Source organism: Cavia porcellus, unplaced genomic scaffold (genome assembly GCF_034190915.1).
Source record: "Cavia porcellus strain 051 isolate PalLab524CR breed Dunkin Hartley unplaced genomic scaffold, mCavPor4.1 scaffold_17, whole genome shotgun sequence".
Classification (NCBI taxonomy): Eukaryota; Metazoa; Chordata; class Mammalia; order Rodentia; family Caviidae; genus Cavia; species Cavia porcellus.
The window spans coordinates 24,914,766-24,935,599 of record NW_026947500.1 but is presented as its reverse complement, the minus strand read 5'-3'; the positions used below and the strand labels follow the sequence as shown (position 1 = coordinate 24,935,599).

The 20,834-nt window shown below is 44.8% G+C and overlaps 1 protein-coding gene and 1 non-coding gene across 3 annotated transcripts in view; one reads left to right on the top strand and one right to left on the bottom strand.

The window, feature by feature from the left end:
* The window catches only part of Pacs1 (phosphofurin acidic cluster sorting protein 1), a 161,412-nt gene that overhangs the window by 14,916 nt on the left and 125,662 nt on the right, over window positions 1-20,834 (bottom strand). For both annotated transcript variants that reach the window (XM_063227549.1, XM_063227548.1), the window contains exons 3-10: window positions 13,217-13,306; window positions 12,430-12,555; window positions 10,319-10,463; window positions 9,986-10,077; window positions 9,638-9,718; window positions 6,926-6,985; window positions 5,920-6,080; window positions 5,475-5,568 (exon numbers count right to left, since the gene is read on the bottom strand). In XM_063227549.1, coding sequence (XP_063083619.1) covers window positions 5,475-5,568; window positions 5,920-6,080; window positions 6,926-6,985; window positions 9,638-9,718; window positions 9,986-10,077; window positions 10,319-10,463; window positions 12,430-12,555; window positions 13,217-13,306 — 849 coding nt within the window. The remainder of the gene's footprint in view (window positions 1-5,474; window positions 5,569-5,919; window positions 6,081-6,925; window positions 6,986-9,637; window positions 9,719-9,985; window positions 10,078-10,318; window positions 10,464-12,429; window positions 12,556-13,216; window positions 13,307-20,834) is intronic.
* Window positions 17,284-17,420, top strand: LOC111756329 (small nucleolar RNA SNORA2/SNORA34 family). The gene has a single exon (XR_002790820.1). It is a non-coding gene; the product is annotated as a small nucleolar RNA SNORA2/SNORA34 family (small nucleolar RNA).

The window sequence follows — 20,834 nt, the reverse complement described above, 5'->3', positions numbered from 1 at the left end:
GGTCTTGGTATATAGTTCAGGCTGGCCTGAGCTCACCATGTAGCTCAGGTTGGCCTCAAAAACTCAGCTGTTATCCTACTTCAGCATCCCAAGTGCTGGGATAACAAGCCTGCACCACCACGCCTGGCTACTTTTACTTAAGTTTCAACCTCCTAAAACCTTTAGGATTTTCATCTTATTAGGGGGCATATTTTTGTGAGAACAGAGGAGTCACTTTAAAAAAATTATGACAAGGGGCTGGGGATTTAGCTCAGCGGCATAAGCGCCTGCCTTACAAGCAGGCAGAAGGCTTCGTTAGATGGTTTTGCTACCAGAACCATACAGTCTTTGCTTTCAGATTCTGGGCACATTCTTGCCTAAAAGAGATATATGGGTGCCTCCTTTGATTGGACAAGTTCAGGTCTTTAATTTTGAGACTGAAGCTATCCATGATAACTGAATGCTTTTTGCTTGGTAGCATCTGGAAATCCTATACTAAGTAAGAACATGTCCAAAGTGACTTCACTTAGCTGTGAATTAATTCTCCAATTGTCCCCAAATTTTATTAATATTTCTAATAAATACAAAGTGTTTATTTTGAGCTAGGGGTGCTGTTCAATGGTGGAGTCCTGCCTAGCATCTGCAAGATCTTGGGTTCAATCCTCAGTACTGTTAAAAAAAAGTTCACTTTACAGATATGTAACCACCTATTTTGTATTTGCTAATATCTCTTCTATGTGGGTGAACACCAAAGCCCCAATCATGAGTCAGATGGGCTGTGGTCTTCGATGTCAGGAAGGCACTGGCTTCAATCTCTTTTATTTGAGGGAACTAATGGGGGCAGAAAATACAAAGGAAATCCTAACTTCATCAACTGCTTACAGTGTTTTCTCTGAGTAAATTATATAAAACTGGGAGCATCAGGTTAGTAAGGGAGGTAGCCTGGGGCAATGAAATGAACAAGGACCACAAAGGCAGCTCAGTGGAGGAGTCCTGCATCCTGTTTTAAACCTAGGTGCCCCACCTTGGCCTACTGACCATGGGGCTGGGTCAGTGTCTGCGGGGGCAGCTGTCCTGCGCACTTGGGATGTTCAATAGCATCTCCATTAGATGCCAGTGGTCATCTTCTCCACTGCTGATAACCAAAAATGTCTCCCATCATCGGCAAATGTCTCCTGGGAGCTAAAACCATCCCCAGTGGAAACTAAGACCCAAAGCCATTTCCAAGATGAGCCCGACACACTTCAGCCAGTCTGGTGCCCCAGGACTTGTGTGGTAGCTCAGGTTGCCTCGGGCTTGCACTGCTGTTTCATTCGCACATTGTCTACATGACTGATCAACATTAATAACTGAGGCTAGAACCCTAGAAAATCCCTACTCAAATAAACTCATTACAGGGAGGGGGGAATCTCATCAGGAACTGGGGTGAGAAGGAAGTCCCACTGGGTGGTAGAAATGGCTTGCTGTCCAGCCCTCTGACACTGTTTCTACAGTAAAGTGTCAACATTTGATAACACCAACCCTTCCACCAGTTAAATTTTTTTTTAATTAAAAAAATTTTTTTTATCGGTACCAGGGATCAAACTCATGACCACGCACTTGCAAGGCAGGCGCTTATGCCACTGAGCTAAATCCCCAGCCCTCACCAGTTAAATTCTTAAGATGTGACAAATAAAAATTATAATATACTCAGCTTCTCCAGCCTTCTTCTGTTCCTATGAATTTGAAAGGTTTTTCTCATCCAGGACTCTGGAGCTCTGATAGCACCCAGTATATCTACCTGTGTGGCACTGGAGGTGCTTCCTGAAGTGCAGTGGTCTGTAGCATGTGCCCATGGGCAATGGTAGCTACTGAGCAGTGTGCGTGCTCGCTGTGTGTGTGTGTGTGAGAGAGAGAGAGACACAGAGAGGGAGGGGGGAGAGGGACAGAGAGAGAGAGAAAGAGAGAGAGAGAGAGAGAGACTGACTGACTGACTGACTAGTCTTTAACACCTTTATCCACAATGCTATGGAAATTGCAACTTCCAGCAGCAGGCAACCTTGGCGGAAAGTCTGCATCGAAGGAGGCCTCCTGAAGCACTGCCGAGGTCTACAGTTATCAGCTAGGAGAACCAAATTATGCTGCTATGCTTACTGCTCAAGTCTTGAGAAAGTTCAACAACTACAATAATTTGCATCAGCAGAAATTCCTTCTGGTTGTTGTGATAAAATGAATCATCTGAAAATTTGGAGAACAAAAAAAAAATTATGAAAAATACATAAACAGAGCTGGAGATGTCACTTGCTTAGCATGTACAAGGCCCAGGGTTTGATTCTTTTGCACTGGGGAAAAAAAAGAGAGGAAAAGTCCTCTTTAGGGACCAAAGGCCATCAAGGTGAGGCAGTGGGTGTACAGCCTCTAAACACACATGATTTCATGTCTTCCCTGATCCATCAGGAAGTTGTCCACGTAAGAACACAACTTTATTCTGCTATTCTCAAAGTGCTTTTCTACTGAAGGATTCCACAGTTCACACCCACATCAAGACATATGGGAGCTTTCCAAATAGAAATCTCAGCAGGGAAGCAAAAAGCCGGTTTAAGGCCTGGCTAAGAGAAACAGAATTTCAGTACTCATATAAAATACTTCTAGAGTCTATCAATTTTAGGAGCCCAAAACTTAAGTGGCTCTAAGGAATTATAACAAAGGCAACAGTAGCCCATACTTCCTGCAGGTCCTATGCAGCAGAACAATCAATACACACAGCATACACCCACTACGCCTGATCACGTGATCTCGCTGCACCTCCACTGGCCTTGGAGGCAAGTTACTCTCTACAAAGTTTACTTTGTAGCTGATGAAATGAAGTCTTGGGAACTTGGCTGAAGACAGCCAGTGGAATGATGGAGTCAAGATTCAAACTCAGAAGTTCCACCCTGCACAGATGTAGTTTTTGCTGAAAGAGGGGCCTTCGGTTATCATATTATACACACGGATCCTCTATTGACTTCTTTGGTTTGTTTTTGCTATATAGCCCAAGCCAACTTGAATTTGATAAGTAGCCCAGGATAGCCTTGAACTCATAATTTTTCACCTCAGATACCTGAGTGCTAGGATTGCAGACATGTGCCATCATGTGTAGCCTCCACTGACCTGTTTTTTGAGACACAGTCTCTATGGAGCTCAAACTGACTTGGAACCTGCAATCCTCCTACCTCAGCCTCTCCAGTGCTGAGATTATAGGTGTGTGGTAGTAAACCCATTTTTGATTGACTTTTGTGTTAACTAGGTTCCTATGCTGACACCTCCACCTTACAAAAAAGTCATCTGGGCTGGGGGATATAGCTCAGCAGCACAAGTGCATTACTGGTAAGCACAAGGTCGTGAGTTAGATCACTGCTATAAAAAAGAAAAAAAAAAAAAAAAAAAAAAAGCATTTGAGGCTCAAAAAGCCAAGGTATAATCCCACTACTCTGAGAGGGTGAGGCAATAGAATCCCAAGTTTGAACCCATTCTAGGCAACTCAGAAATTTAAAGACTCTCTCTCAAAAAAAAAAAAAAAAAATAGGACTGGAGCTGTGGCTCAGTGTAAAGACCCTAGATTCAATCCCCAATATATATTAAAAAAAAAAAAAAAACAAGGTGATTTTTCTTTTTTTATCGGTACCAGGGATCGAACTTACAACCACACACTTGCAAGGCAGGCACTTATGCCACTGAGCTAAATCCCCAGCCCCAAGGTGATTTTTCTGTTAATGCTGTAAACCATATAACTAAGGCTAAAGCAGAACCTACAGCCAAATTCCACTAGCCTAGAACCACCTTTGTTAATATGAAACAGTTCTTGGTGACTTGGCAACAATGATCACTAGCACTGATCAGTCACTCAGTGTGGTAAGCTGCTATGATTAGTGTCTGCTGGGCACTGCCTAAACTGCCTCGCTCACACTTCCTCTCTGCAGCATACTTGTTTAGCATTCCTAGAACCTGGGGAGCAGCCCTTCCTTAGCTACTGGTGCTGGCCTTCCTTCCAGAAGAATCTTAGCCAGGTGGGGTGGTGCACACCTGAGGCAGGAGGGTCAACCTGTGCTCAAGGCCAATCTGGGCTACATGTCTAGAAACGGTCTCACCCCATAAACTTCTCCTCAAAAAAAAAAGACTCTTAGGGCTGGGGATTTAGCTCAGCATCTTTAGCACCTGCCTTGCAAGTGTGTAGTACTGCATTCGATCCCTAGTACCAAACAAACAAACAAACAAACAGACAAACAACCTTAGGGTGAATCTGGCTCTTGAGGCTAGTGGTTTCTCTACAGGGGCAGTGACATTCAGTAGGATTCAACAGGGCCATCTGGCAGCCCCCTGTGAAGAAAAGCAGCTCCCACTTAAATCCTAACCCCAGTAGTATACAAAGCCAAGGTTTCTTCAGCTCCAGAAACCCATGAACCAGGTTAGGAAAGTGCAGGGGATGTTAATCTGCAGGTGGCAGACTTGAAGGTCTCTGTGGGGAGGATTTTCCTTGTGAGCTATGATTCTCCTTCCAACATTTCCTAACACCCACAAAGCCCTGCCTTGTGGACCAGACCGAGCCAAAAACACTTTAACAAGGAAGGATAACCTGACAGACAGCGCCACCTGGTGGCATCAAGCACAGCAGCCATAGGTGCCCAAGGAAATGGTGGTGGCTTGCAGGCTCAGGATAGGCACCAGCCCTGTGCCACGACCATTGATCTACAGGGGATTGCAGGCCTTGCAGCTTCAGGTCATCTCCTTGCAGTTAAAACATACTGGCAGTATTACCTGTATATTTCTTCTGGTGAATAAATGATTATACCCCTCATTCGCTACCAAAGCAGCAAGAACTAGGTCTCAAAGATTTAGTTTCTCTCACTGAAGAAGACTTACAGCTCTCCACAGCAATCCCTCAACTCTGTTCTGGAACAGTACACCACAGCTGCCTGTCCTGAGCTGTGAATTAAGGAAGAGCTGCTCCTCCAGGTCTAGTGGACTTGGCATCACCCTGAGCTCCTACCTGTGATCTGCCACTGGGTGCTGGGAATCACAGCAGTCAGCTTTTTCTTCCTGCTCACAAAGCAATTGGGAAACTGCCCACTAAATTCTACCATCTCCAAGAGTCCATTCCCTCTGAATTCTCCCTAGCAGAGCTGACTCACTTTCTCTGGACTCTCTAGACAGTCCTTGTGGGGCCCTGGAGCCCTTTATACCTGTTTCCTTCCCAGCAGGGCCTTTAGGCAGACAATCACTTTCCTGGATGGAAACTACACACTCAGCTACCATGTAATGGACATGAAGTGGGGGGGCTCCATGCCATGGTGCGAACAGACACAGAGGAAGACCTTGCCAGTACAGCAATGTCCTTGGAGCCAGGCCAAGAGGAGGAAACTGAGGCTGTTCTTTCGAGATCCCAAGAGCCATGCTTGGAGAAGCAGAGGGCCCAGAGAGTGAAGTCAACATGCCAGGTGCCTGTCCCCACCCCTTATTGCCATTAGTCTGCTCACAGGGCTGGTGGTGTCCTTTCCGAGGCTGCCCTTGCTGTTGAGGCTGCCAATCTCCGTCTGTGAGCTGGACTGTGACATCCCCTCAAAGAAGGGCCTGCAGCGAAGAAGCACAGCTGGGGTCAGTGGCCGCTGTGCCTAACAGCAGCTCTCAAGAGCTGAGAGCACCTGTTGCTCAAGGCAGATCAACAGCCTTGGGCTTCCAGCCCCTGGTGAGGAAGGATGCTATGGGGCCAAAAGCAGGCCTGGACCGAGGGACTTGTGGCAGGTCCTATAGGGATTTTCTCAGTTAAAGGCAAAATCAGTGATCACTGCCCAGGGAGCAGGAGTCTCGGGAAGCAAGAAGGACCATGGTTCCCTGGAGCAGGGGAGTGATGGGAGAAGGGACACAGTGGCCTAGGGAGGAACAGCATCAGAGGGCGGCCTGCAGAGAAGCTCTGGGCCTCACTTGAGCTTGGGCTTCGGGGTGCTCAGGATGCTCTCTGTCTCCTCCATTTCGGGACCACTGTCGCTGGGGTTGTACATCTCCAGACTGTCGTACAGTTCATCCAGGTCTTCTTCCACCTCCCGAATCTGCTCCCGGGACACATGCTCTAACCCGAAGCCCACCTACAGACAGAAAAATGATCTTTAAATCTGGAGTTCTGCCTATTAACAGTGATGGACACTGATCAAGTCCTTTCTCCTGGGCTACATGTCAGCAGGCCTCCCTGATGCTACCTCCAAAGGGACGTGGCTCCCCATCACATTTGATGGACAGACTAACGATGTCCTTCCTGTGATCTAATCCTGAGAGCAGGGATGTGGGAGGCCACCTCACCTTCTCAGCTCCTCCTGCTACGCACTCCAGGTCCTGCTCAGGGAGGAAAGGGTGGGGTCTTCTGTGCCCCTCCCAAGAATAGGCTAAAAGGGGACCAGGAGCTAGGCTTGTGTGGCCTGTTCTTCCCTCTTCTGTAGCCCAGAAAAATGGCAAGGACCCTCTTTCTCAACATTCTTTATCTCCACCCCCTTTTCAGTCCCTGAGAAGCCTGTGGAAACTGGAACCAAGATCTCCAAAGTCCAGGAGGAGATGGCTTTCCTATCAATGTTTACTGCTGGCAACTCAAGGGCTGACCACTGATGGACATCTACTCATGCTTGGTTCACTGGAAGGATATGAGGGGAAATTAAACAAGGGCAGCTGGATTTGTCACTAACATCTCCTGTCAACCAGTGGCTGAGTGTAACTGGCTACCTGGCTCTGAACACTGTGACACTTCCTGCGCTTCATGTGGAACCCCTCCTCTTTCTTTAGGTTGAGCTCTTCCTTAGCTGCCTCTCCTTAGGGCTCTGCTACACATCCCAGTGGGGCAGGAACGGTGATGCTAGAACCCTGACTTCTGGAGGCTGCACAGGAAAGGCATGAAACTCCAAGGATTCTACTTACCATTACCCTTGGAACTAAGGGGTCATACCTCGTCAGAAACTTTGAACCGTTTCAGGAGGGCCACAAACTTCTGTTTGATGTTGGGTTGCTGTGGGGACAAATTGCATAACTAGTTCTCAAACAGCTACTTGTGGTCAATTCAAAAGACACAGCCTCAAATCCATGAAAGGACAAAAAGTAGGGGATACAGTTTCTGCCCCAACTGAAAACCTCGGAGGACAGGCCTGTGCACGATGAATTCCAGTGCAGTTCCCAGGACCTGGGTGCTGGGGGCAGGAGACGATCCCATCTGTCCCTAGCTGCTCATCCACAGCCCAGTAACTCCCAGATGTGCACCTCCAGCCCATCCCTTGGACTTCTTCTTCAGATCTGGGGGACATTAGTGAGTGCTCTGTTCACACACACACATTTCAGAATTGCATTTGTCCTCTTTCTGCCTCACTGCGACCCCAGGCAGCAGCACCACTCGCCCGTGCATCACTGAGTCCAGACCTGGAGCTTCCCCTCTCGGCCTCTGGCTCATGCTGGTTAACTCCCAATCTTGTCTTTTCTCCCTCAGCATCACCACTGTTGCTAATGTCTAGACGCCATGCTTTCTTTCTCCTCACATTTGTCTGGGACCACTGCAAGGCTCCTTCCCCACCACTGGCCAGTGTCTAGCCTCATTTCTTCTAGAGTCCCCTGGTTTTTTTTGGTCTTTTTCCTTTTTATCGGTACGGGGAACTGAACTCACAACTGCCTGCTTGCAAGGCAGGTGCTTATGCCGCTGAGCTAAATCTCCAGCCCCGTCCCCTGTGGTCTTTCCAGAGGCAAATCTGACCACATTTCCCTGATTTGTCTGTGTGAGCTGCCCCTTTGTGGATGTTGGACCTGTTAAAGTCTGAGGGCCTGTCCGGACTGCTTTCAATAAAAGTTTCTCCCAAATCCACTTAGTGAAGTTCAATTTTTTTTTTCAAGAGTCTCACTTTGTGGTTTAGGCTCATTTTGAACTCATTATATATAGCCCAAGTTGGCCTTGAACTTGCAGCAATCCTCCTGCCTCAGCCTCCTGAGTACTGGAATTACAAGCATGCAACACCATCTCTGGCTTTGAAACAAGCCTCTTTTCTCAGCATCTCATTCAAGATACTATTGGAGGCGGCCTCTTTCCCACTAGGTCAGCACTGTTCCTTCTGTGAAACACCCATCCAACTGTGCTGTAGCTTCTTGGTAAGATAAGTCAGTGTCATTAGACGTTTGAGCTCCTAGATGGCACAGACCAGCTTCACGGATCTGTCTCCTGCTCTGGACTTAACATGTAGCTTGTGGCCATAAGAAGTTCTACTTAAATGTCAGATTCACATCTAGGAATAGGAACAACTGACTTGCATGTAATATCGAAAGCCTCTAAGAGAGGGTGGGAAGGGCATGTGCAACAGAAGAAAAACACTTCAGTGTATAGTGAAAGAGAAGGAAGCAGGTTAAGTGTTTAGGGTACCAAGCTCTTGGTATGGAAAGAAGACTGCGTACAGACAGGAGAAAGTAAAAGACAATCATGAAGCATCCAGAAACAGACTGGAAAAGCCTGGCAGCTTCAGAACTACCTCTGGAGGAGTGGATGCTGATGGGGACACCGGGTGACACTGTGAAAGGCCACAGGAAGGGGTGGCTTAGCCAAGCAGCATCCTTTAGGCAGAAATCAGGGCCTCCTACAACTACAGAAGAAAAGAGACAAGTTCTGTGAACTACACAGGAGTCGTAACAGGGAGGACCTTAGGCCATCCTTCCTTCTCAAAGTGATATGGAGAGAGAGGCTCGGGAGAAGTGCCATCCAGGAGGCTCAGCTACCTGGGACAAAGGAGTAGTTCTCATCTCTCCAGTCACCGATGTGAAGGGCAATCAAAGCCATGGTGTGCAGAGTTCGTAAGGAGGCCCTGTGACCCGAGGCTGACTGCAGAAGTGACAATGCTGTTCTATGGTGGGACACCAGGCTCAGACACATCTTTGGAAAGGCTGATCTATGTTTCACCTCAAAGAGGACAGAAACCTTGCTCTCAGGGTGCCAGCCCCCAGGTGGGCTCTGCACCCAAGAAAACCAGAATGTCTCTGGAGAAAAGGAAACTGGGAATGTCTTTCCTAAAAGCTCCTGGCACTTCTCACCCTTGCCACCCTTTGCACAGATCTCCAGGGTCAGTAAGAGGACACCAAGAAGTTCAGGTTTTAGCTTCTTGGTCCAAAGCTCTCTTCACAGAGACTCCTGAGGAAAAGTAACCCAAAGGCCTCTGTGCTCCAGGGTTATGAGTCCATTATAGTAGGAGCTACATCTAATATAATTAAACCTTATCAAACCCAGGACTGGCCTATTATTTCTGGGAAAGTTCTACAAATGAGTAAAACCAGCAATACTAGTGAGAGCCATCTTCCTTTCTATAATGGATGGTACTGCATTTGAAGCAATCACCTTAAAAGGGGAAGGACAGGGTGTCTGAGGTGTTCTGTTCCCTGACAAAGTACTGTGCCAAATTCTGGAACAAGGGTTCTCAGCCTTTCTTCTATCTGTATAACCCAGAGCTGTAATGGAGCTCCCTATCACACCAATTCTTTTTCATTTTTTGCAGAGCAAAACCCAGGGCCTCATGCCTGCTGGGCAAGCACTCTGTCACTGAGTACATCTCTAGCCACACTAGGTCTGAATGGACTCCTCTTCTCCTGCCCTAGGCTGAGAATCTCAGCTGTGTTACTCCCTCAACCTAAAGCTCACCCTCGTGATGGCTGAAGTTGAGGTGAGTTTCCTCCGGGTCTTCTTTACTTTCCGTAGATCCTCATCTTCATAGAACAGGTCCTAAGTAGGAAGGGAATAGAATGAGGCCTGGAGGAGGGTTCATGCCTATAATCCCAGCTCTTGGAAGGCTGTGGCAGGAGATCACCTAGCCTGGACTACATAGTGAGCACGAGGTCAGCCTGAATTACATAGAGAGTTTTTGTTTGTCTCAAGAAACAAAAAAACCCAACAAAAACAAAAACAAAATGAAACAAAAAAGAATGAGGCTTGGAAATCTCACGAGCTCACGAGCTTCAGGATGTTCCAGAGGAGAGTTGTGGGAAGTACCTGCCCGTGCAAAGGATCATCACTGCCTTCTTGCTCTGATGAAAAGCTCTCCTCCTCTTCCTCAGAATAGTTGTCAATATCAGGAGAGCGATCTGGAACGACACCACAGTAAGGTAGCTTTGCCCTGGGGAGAGCTAGCCTGAGATACTTTGATAGCTGGGGATCAATACAACTGGACTGGAGGGGAGGGCCATGGCTATGATTCCGTTTTGGGGATCGGCAAGCTTCTCTTGTCTGTTTGCAGGTATGTCTTACTCAGCTCTTCCAAGGTGGCGATCAGGGCATGGGCTCCCTTATATTCTACAAAGTCTCTAAACACTGTACACATCTTACCAGACAGCTTGGACTTGATTCCTTCATGGTCAATGGGTTGGCTGGACAGGGAGTAGATCTTTATTTCTGCCACAGGCACAGACACGTCCTTTACATTGCTGTGCAGGCCAAGCACCAGGGCACCCTCGTTAGGGTGCTGCATCACCTGCCAGCAAAGAATGCGCTAGAAACACCTTGCCACATCCAGCTACAGGGCTGTCATTTCTATAAACCCAAGGAATGTGCAAGTCCATGGCAATGGCATTCTACAGATACATTTTCCTTCTCATTTCTAGATCAGGGCCCATTATCCTCCTACTTCCTTCGAGAGTTTAACTTTAAAACTGTCTCTAAACCGGCAGTCTCAGCTACTCAGGTGGTAAAGAAAGAGGATCAGTTAGATCACAGGCCAGCCTGGGCTATGCAGCAAGACCTTGTCTCAAAACACAAACAAAAAATGGTGGGCATGGTGACACACACCTTCGAACTCCAGCTACTAGAGAAGCTGAGGCAGGGGGACCGCAACCCTGGGCTTAATCCCCAGTACTGAAAACAAAACAAAACAACACAAAAGAAGACCAGTCTGTGGAAGTCTCAGTGCTGGTCAGGGACCACTGTGTGCTTAAAGATAACAATCTAGCCCTGAGACTGACAGTGATTGCTAGGTGGGAATGGTGGTTCACAGCTGTGATCCCAGTACTTTGGGAGCCTGAGGCAGGAGGGCTGCAAATTTAAGCCCAACCCAAGATGGGTAATTTAGTGACTTACTAAGATTTACTCAAAGTAAAATAAAAAATAAGAGAGGGCTGGGGACGCAGCTCAGCATGAAGCCCCTAGGTCCAATCTCCAATATATAAACCAACCAACCACAAGAAACAAAAAACTAAAAAAACCCAAACCAATCCAAAGTACCAGCTAATCTCTAGGACCACATGTTGGCTTAGATCCTTCACAAAGAAACTAGTTCTCAAGACTGGGTGAAGCTAGCTAGGCCTACAAGCAATGGGCGGCTGTCTCTGGCAATAAGGAAAAACAGCTATAGATCATGGGGAAACAGTAGGGCTTAACATAGCCAGAGAAATGGTTGTTGATATTAATTCACTTCTACTAGTCCTTCATTGTGAGATCAGAATTTTTCCTATTTAACAAAGTACACACTATAACTATAACTATAAAAGTGTGTGTGTATGATAGCTATAAAAATATGTGTTTGTGTTTCTGGGAATTGAAGCCACTGAGCTACGTCACCAGTTCCTTTGTTTACATTCTGAGTCTGGGTCTCATTAAGTTGCCCAGGCTGGCTACATACGGCCAGTAATTGTATCAGCCTCAGTAGCTGGGATTTTAGCTGTGTGCACCATGTCTGGCTAGAAATGACTTTTAAATCTGGCTTGTGCCCGGTGTGGTGGTGCATTCCTATAATCCCAGCACTTGGGATGCTGAGGCAGGAGGATTGCTTTGAATTTGAAACCAGCCTAGGCTACAGAGCGAAACCTTGTCTCAAAGCGAAAACAAAATTCCACACAAAATATTTTTTGTAAATAAGTACAAAATGCCTATTAAGCTTATAGTAGGAAATTCTGGTAGACATTGTCTTAGTATTAACCAAATGATAAAAGTTGTAATTGCTAATAAAGACACAAATTGACATCACCTGCACTGAGGCTACACTGGGAAGAACAGTACTATTTGGGTGATAACTCTGCCAGAAATACACAAATTGAACCTAACCTTGGTACAATACTAAATGAACCACATTGAGGAACATTCAATAAAGCCTATACTCTTTAAAAACATCAAGGTCACAAAAGATAGGAAAATCTGGGCACTGCTGCAGACTGAACACTAGAGACATGGCAACAAAATGGGACTTCAATATCCAGATTAAATCCTGGGCCCTTACAAGGTCACTGGGCACCCTTAAACCCAGGATGGGAGGCTGAGGCAAGAAGATAGTAAAGTACTCCTGGGTTTAATACTCAGTACTCCCCCACTTGGCCCCACCCCCAAAAAGTAAAATTAAACCTGCCAGCAGCTTGGGGAAATCATTTGCAGTGTGGAAACAGGAGGCCCAGTGCTGCTCTTGGCTCTCCAAGTTACAGGGCAGCAGCTTGAGATTGTGTTTTGCTCACCTCTGCCATGTTGATAAGTCCCACAGCCAAGGTCTTATAGCCCAAGATGGTCCGGTTCTTGTATCGCTTCCTCCTTTGCAACATGATCTGCAGCTTGTTGGCATCTCGCTTAAGGAAATGAGGGTACTAAGGAGCAAAAGCAGATCCCAACAATTACTAAGCAACTAGGACCTTGGGGGTTTGGGTGCTGCCAGAAGACCAACTACCCTTTCATGCTTTGGTTTCTTTTGTTTGTAAACCAGGGCAGTCAGGATGAGAAAGAAGCACCCGAGAGCTAGTTCTGCTCAATGCCTGCTTTTCCGATAGCTTCAGGGTCCACAAACTTTCTTTGCTATGTGGTCAGGTGTTTTGCTCTGTGAGTCTTGATGTGGGCTACGGAAATGACAATGAGACACATGCTAGGAGGGATGAGAAGAGAGGGATGAAGATTACCATGTGGGGCAAGAGGAGACTGGAGGTGGTGCAGCTACCTGAAGTAGCTGCTGCAGATCACTAAGGAGAAGAGATGGGCCTGAGCATGGTAGGGTAGGGGGAACAGTAGGTGGCTGCAATGTCCTTAGGTAAGAGAAAGGAAGACTGAGCTATGCCACAGGTCTCAGCAGCCTACCTGCTGTCAGCACCCTACCATAACTGGTAAGGCACTGTGCTGGCCCTCTAGGCTATCCACAGATCTGGACGCTATAGTTGAGTTTGGCTGTTCTTGGAGAAAACAGTGTCCGAGTTTAAGGGTTGTTTGGGGATTAGATTGGGAGTGACATTAGAGTCCTAAGACTTAGAAGATTCTCACCTGAAGGGAAAAAGTTAATTGGAGCTCTGTTTCCACCAGGCCACTAGCTGGAAGGATGATCTCGTTGGACCGAAGAATTCTTTTTGACCCCTGAAATTAAGAAAAACAGCTATTAAAGCTGTGCCATGAAAAATCAGACCAAAAGAACCATGAACTTCTAAACCTTACAAACATTCTTATGGGCCCAAATATTTCACTGGTCTTGGTTGTAGTTACCTGAATCAAGATACAGGTAAGATGTTAGTTACATGCACTGTGCTGTGAGATGGTGGCATCTCCAGCGAGGTATAATTCAAGTGCCACTCAATTCACCCACTGAGTGAACTGCTCAATGGCTTCTAGTGTATTCTAGAGTTGTTCAACCATCACCTCAGCATCAAAACATTCTCCTCATCCCACACAGAAGCTCCACATTTTTCAGCTATCACTTTTCCAAGCCCGCCTACCCCCTTTACCTCTTGCCCTAGGCAACCATTAATATACCTGCATACTCTTAAGATTTGCCTGTTCTGAACATTTCACGCAAATCGAACCATACTGTGTGGTCTTTTGTGACTGGCTTCTTTCACTTCACTTATTAAATGCATAAGGTGTGCGCATGCACAATTTTAATTGTTGGGGGCTGATACAGCGTCTTGTGCATGCTAGGTAAACACTCCACCACTGAAATACACCACCAGCCTTTTAGCTGTGACATATGTGAAGGTTTTGAAGGTTCATCTATGCTGTGGCACGGATGTACTTCACCTTTTCATGAATATAACGTATTTCATTTATTGACTCATCAGTTGATAGGCTTTGGTTGTGCTGTGGTTTAGATCTAAAGTGTCCCCCAAAAGTCTCACGTATTTGGATGAAGAATAGTTCATGGGGTGCTATACTCATTAGTGGGTTAGTCCACTGAAGAATTTATAGCTGATATGCTATTAGGAGACAGGACCTGGTTAGAGGGTGTTCCTCCTTTCTTACTTTGCTTCCTGGGTGCCATGAGTTAAGCAATTTTCCTCTGCCCTGTCCCTCTGTCAATCAACCATGGACTGAGTCCTTTAAAAGCCATGAGCTGAAATAAACCTCTCCTCCTTAAAGTTGTGGGTACCATGTAGTGTGCCCCAAAAGTAAGTAATACAGAAATGTGGTACCAGAGTACTGTTGTCACTATACCTGATCACTGCAGTTCAGAAGCCTCTGGAATTGGATTTAGGGAGGACTTTGGAAATGTTAGGAGATCCAAACTAAAAGTTTTAGCAAGCTGTGAGCAGTGCTTGATGGGTATTACTGGTCAGAGCTTAGAAGACCAGAATGCTGACAGGAATGTAGAGAGTAAAGGCCACGCTCAGGAGAAAATGAGGACCTATGGGAAACTGGACTAGAGGTTACACATGTTTCATTCTGGCAAAGGATTTGTCTACCTTTTGTCCATATCCCAAGACTTTGTGTGAGACCAAATTTAAGCAGGATGAAATAACTGATCTGATGAAGGAAATTTCAGAGCAGCCAAATGTTCAGGCTATGGCACAGGACTGCTGGCTTTTAGCCAAATCTATAGTGAGAATCAGGAGAAAAAAATCAGAAGTTTTACCAGAAAGGAAGTACCTGCAAAGCCCAGGCTGGTCTTGAACTCGCAATGATCCTCCTGCCTCAGCCTCCTGAGTGCTGGGATTACAGGCATGAGTCACCATGCCCGGCAAGAAAGCATAGTTGTTAAAAAGATCAGTATTAAAAGAAGCTGAGGACTCTGCATCAGGACAACCAGAATGGCTTGAAGGCATGTCAGGAATCAGCAAGACCCCACTTATTTCAGGTTCAAAAATACAAAAGTATAAATTTTCATTTGAAGAGAAAGTTCCCTGGACTTCCTGCTCGAGAAAGGACTGCAACAAAACTGGTTCCTCAGGATTTATTTCACCATGTCCATCCATTTAGGTATTTAGAGGCCACTGAAAGCATAGTTCAAGGAAGCCCATCGATCCCTTAGCAGCACCTTGCTACCATCCATTTGGTGCTGGTGTTATAGGCATGCAGAAGGCAAGAGTGATGAGGTCAGAGTAGCTTCTACATTAGATTTCAGAGGAAGATCTGAGAGGTCAGGCAATGTGACCTCAAGAAGGAAAGGTGTGAAATTATGAGAATGAAGCCAAAAGTCTAGTGGAGGCCACAGGAACTTAGAGATGTCAACAACATGGAACATTTGCCGAAAACAGCCATAGGCAGGAAGTAGAGCCAGCCCATGAGAGAGGTCATGTATGTGGGTTGCAACCAACAAGGCCTAATGAGTGGGGCTGCTTGAGCCCTCTGGAGTGCACATCTGCTCCATGTACTGGGCATGGAGCTACAGGATTTAATGTATACCCTGCTGGATTTTGGTTTTACTTTGGTCCAATTCTTTTCCATCCCTTCTTTTGGAATGGGAATGTTAACCCTGTGCCATTGTCTGTTGGAAGTACTTATTCTTTATTTTTTGCAAATTTTTTTTTCTTCTTTTTTCTTTGGTACCGGGGATCGAACTCACGACTGCCTGCTTGCAAGGCAGGTGCTTATGCCGCTGAGCTAAATCCCCAGCCCCTATTCTTTATTTTTATAGGGGCACACAACTAAAAGTTTATCTTGTATCTCAGAGACCACCTTGGGACTTAAACTTTTCAGCAATGCTATACCTGTTAGGACTATGGTGACTCTTAAGAGATGGACTAAATGCATTCTGCCTAATGAGATCGACATGAGTCTTTTGAGGGCTGGTGTGAAATTATGGTTTAGCTCTGAACTGTCCCCCCAAAGTCTTACGTATTTAGAAGGTGATTGAATCACAGGGGCATCATGTTCATTATGGATTAGTCCACTGATAAGTTTACAGCTGACATGTTTGTAGGAGGTGGGGCCCGGTTAGAGGTGGGTCACTGGAGCATAACCTGGAAGGCTGTATTCTCATCCCTAGCTCTTCTCTCTCTGCTATGGGTTAGGCGGTTTTCTTCTGCCCTGTCCCTCTGCCATGCTGTTTTTTCCTTGGAAACAATCACTCATGGACTAAACTCTCTAAAAAACATGAACCAAAATAAACCTCTCTTCAAGTTTCAAGTGTCAGGTATTATGTCCCAGCAATAAAAAAGTGACTAATACAGACTGTTGTGAATAATGCTGCTGTAAACATTTGTATGCCAGACTTCGTGTTTCTGTTTCTCTTAGGTGTATACCTAGGAACAGAATTACAGGTTATAAGGTAACTCTGTAACTACCCCCGCCCAACAAACCTTTTCCATACTGGAAATTGAATCCCGCCCACCCCCCCTTTTTTTGTCTTTTTTGAGACAGGGTTTCCTTTTGCTTTGAACTCACTTTGTAGCCCAGTCTAAACTCAAACTCACAGTAATTCTCCTGCCTCAGCCTTCTAAGCACTGTGAATTCAGGGTCTTCACACTGAACTATATACCCAGCTACCACTCCCCTTCTTTAGATTTTTATTTTTTAAGATTTCACTGTCACTAAGTTGCCCAGGCTGGGCTTGAACAATCCTTGTGCCTCAGCCTCTCAAAGTGCTGAGATTACAGGTGTGTGTCATCATGACTGGCCTGTGTTTATCCTTTTCAGGAACTGACAGACTGTGTTTGTAAATGGCTACGCTATTTAACATTTCCAATGGTGGTGTCTGAAGATGACATGGTTTTACATTTTTATAAATCTTTTTAATGTGTGGCTTAATAGAAGACAAGTGGGTCTCATATCTGCTTCTCTACTCATTTTGTTGTAAAATCCTATTTTTGTTGAGTATGAAAAACACTAGATTGAGGAGATACATAGCTGAAGAAAGGAGAAGTATTTTAATGCCTTTTAAAATAATTCCAGATTATTCTTCTTCAACATAACACTAAAACTGTAACAGTGATAGCACCTTAAAAGTTAATTGCAAAGTAGAATTCTAAGCCATAAAACCAAGGCTTTTGCATTTATATATAAAAATTGAATCAGTTAACAGAAAAAAAAAGGTCATCAATGAAGAGTAGGAAGTACTAATGATCATTTCTAAGTTTTGATAAACATAGCATGGTAAACAAAGCATTGAGAAAAGCTGTAATCTGGCCCTGAATCAAGGCCAGCAGCTTCCTGATGCTGTTGGTTTCAAGCAGGAACCTAAAGAGATGTCTTTCTATGGTCTGTTGGCCATTTCAGAACTTGGGCAGTGAAATGGTCAATTCATTAGAAAGAAACAGCTTGAAGCAACCCCTCCCTTGCTGGTGAGTGGCTGTGAGCATGGCAGGCTGCGGTCGCCTGGGACTGGAGCCACCAGTGTTTACTGGGACCCGCGCCATGCTGGGACCTGGAGTGCTGGGAAACCAAGCAACCCCTCCCCCACTGACTGTTTTGTTTTGTTGAACTTCAATATACATGAAAGTATGGACAGCTATTTTGAAGAGAACAAGACGCTACGACAGCCATTGGTGACTTCCCTGTTGTCTGGTTTTGAAGACCTAAAACCCTTTCTTCATTCTGTTCGGATCAGTTTTATACTATGTTGTTTTGTATGAATTCTCTGTAGGCGAAGACATGGACAACTATTTGGAAGAAAACAAGAGACAATGATAGATAGTGAAGATCTCAGGTCGCCTAGCTTTGAAATTTGTATCTCTTAACCTTGCTTTCTTATGCCCTATTTTGTTCTGTTTTGTTGTGTTTAATTTTACCCCCTTTAAAATAAAAAAAAAATAGAGAAAAAAAGAGAAAAGCTGGACTCATGAGCTGAAATCAACCTTTCCTACTTTTAATTTGGTTGTCTCAGTTATTCTTTTTTTTCCCCCAGAACTGGGAATTGAACTCAGGACCTCGCGCTTGCCAGGCAGGTGCCACACTGCTGAACTATACCTCTGGCCCCACTGCCTCAGTTATTTTGTCATAATGATAGAAAGCTGACCAGCACAGGTGGTTGACAGTGTAATGACCGCTGGTATGTTCTGGGGCATTTGGGCTTTGGTGCCTGGAGCCTTACCTTCTGTTGCTTGTGTACCTTTAAAACAAATGTGAACACAGGGAAAAAGGCAAATAATACCACAACATTACTGTAAAAATACTTCTGGGCTCCTGTACCTTCTGAAAAATATCTTAGGGTCTCAGGTCTATTGATCTTATGTTGAGCACTGTTTTGTTTTTTTTTAAGTGGTGCTGGTGACTGAACCCAGAACTTATGCATGTCCGGTGAGTGCTCTAGCACTGGGCCACACCCCAGCCCCAAAGCACCTTAAAGGCAGGGAGTTTTTGTCTGTTTTGTTCACTGCTGTATCTCCTTTGCCTAGGCCAATGTCTGGCACATAACAGATGTTCAATAAATATTATTAAATGAAGGCAGGCATGGTGACACACACCCATAATCCTAGCACTTAGAAGGCTATGCAGGGGGACTCCCCTAAGTTCAAAGCCAGCCTGAACCACATAGACTATTAAAACAAAACAAAACAAAACAAAAACTATTAAATGAGTGAATAACTAGTTGATTGCATAAGTGAATGTGATGATGTCTGTAATCACTTTCTGCTCCTTGGAAGTAAAACAATAAAAAGAATTCAAGTTATTTATAGTTTTGGTATAATTTAAAACTTCATAGAATGCTAAATATTTAATCAGGAAATAAAAGAAATTATTTCTTTGTGAAAAAATATTTAATTGCAAGAGTGGGAAAAGCAGCAGGGAATACTGAAAACTATCCCAACAGTATGTGCATGGAAAGCAATGGCCTCTAGCGAAGGAAACACTCCCTGAAAACTAGAACACTCCCTGCGACCTAGATATGGGCAACACCAGGAAAGGAGGACAGAATATAAAAGATGCCATTTCCCATCATTTCCCACACTTGTTTTTCCAACCCAGAGTGTCTGGGAACATTTCACAGAGAGGAATTATGCACAAAATGAACAGGGCAACTGAATGTAAGGTGGAACATGCAAAATTCATAAGTATTGAAAGCACTGTAAGTTTTGAGGACCATGTTAAATGATGGATTTATACCAGAAAGGGACTCAAGGACCTCATTTTATGATTACATAGTATGTCTGTTACAGATACGGATTTTAATTGAGCCAACAATAAACTGCTGCATAAAGGTGAGGCAGCCAATAAGTATTCAGGCTAGTATGGTGTTATCATGCAGTTATTGTTGTTAGTGAATAAAGTTCAGTAAACATACCATCCTCAAGATGAAGAATTCAGTCAGTATTTAACACCTACAGAGGCAATTTGGAATCTCACCAAATTCCAGGGAGTCATCATTAGGAAGGATTATCAGTTAAGGAAGGGCAGGGAATAGAGTTTAACAGTACATAAACTACACATCTTTGGTCTTAGTCCTAGCTCTGACACACTTAGTAGCTGGCTGGCAATAGATAAAATCCTGAATGTTCTGTTTGTTTGAGACAGGCTCTTATTCTGTAATCCAAGGCTGTCCTCAAACTCATGGTGATCTTCTTGCCTCAGCCTTCCAAGAGCTGGGATTACAGGCATATGCCACCATGCCCAACTCGGAATGCTTCTGTAGGTTACTTTTTACCTTCTCCTTTTCTGAATTCAGGAGTAATTAAGAATATAAACATTTATGAAACATTTTGATTTTCTTAAACTCAAGTGTAAGAGGTTAAATTCGAGGATTACTCAGAAGTTAAAATATCTCAGTATATTTTAACATTGCCAAGTCTAAAATAATAACCCATTTTTTCCATCCTATGAAAAGCCTATAAAGTACTTCCTACCACAGAGTCCTGGCCCCGTGCGCACTTCAACTATCATGGAGGCTTCCTACCGCCGGTAGCCAGCACAGGCAGGCAAAAGCAGCAGCCAGCCCTGCAACCAGTGTACCCAATGGCCACCATCAGCTACCCATAGCCAGCACTGTCCAGGAGAACCAGTCACGCTTCAGAGAAATTATAGCCAATGCAGGAAATGCCTGGGACCTCACTACCCACTTGTTCGGAAGAACCCACGAGTATGTCAAGATGAAGAAGCAAAAGGAAGTCTCTGGCCTCCAACCCAAGCAGAGCAAGTCCAGGAGATGTAAACGGGAAAGTGATCCGGAGTCTGAAGTTTCTGAAGTGATGGCAACTGAAGTAAAGAAACTACTTCATGAGGCTTTAAAAGAAATTCGAACAGAAATACTATCTCAGGTAAAAGACGAAATGAAAAACATAATAAAAGAACTGCTAAGCACCTCTAAAGAAGACATAGATTAAAAAAAATAGAGCATAGGAAAATGAGGGAAATCGTGAATGAACAATATAAAAAGATTCAGAATGCATGAAACAGATTCAAAGGGATATCCAGAAAATTAAAAACTCCATTGAAAGCTGGCAAAACCACTTGGAAGAAACTGTAGACTTTCAGACCTTGAAGACAGGTTTGCTGCTTGTGATTGTGAATGGCGAGGTCGCTTAAAAATAACAAGGAACCAGGAAATAACAATTCAATGATAACAATTCAATGACTGCAAAGATGACACAAAGCAAAATAACTTGAGAATAATAGGTGTTAATGAAAAAGCAGGGGTCGGGGCTGGGGATTTGGCTCAGCGGCATAAGCGCCTGCCTTGCAAGCAGGCAGTCCTGAGTTCGATCCCTGGTACCGAAAAAGACAAAAAAAAAAAAAAAAA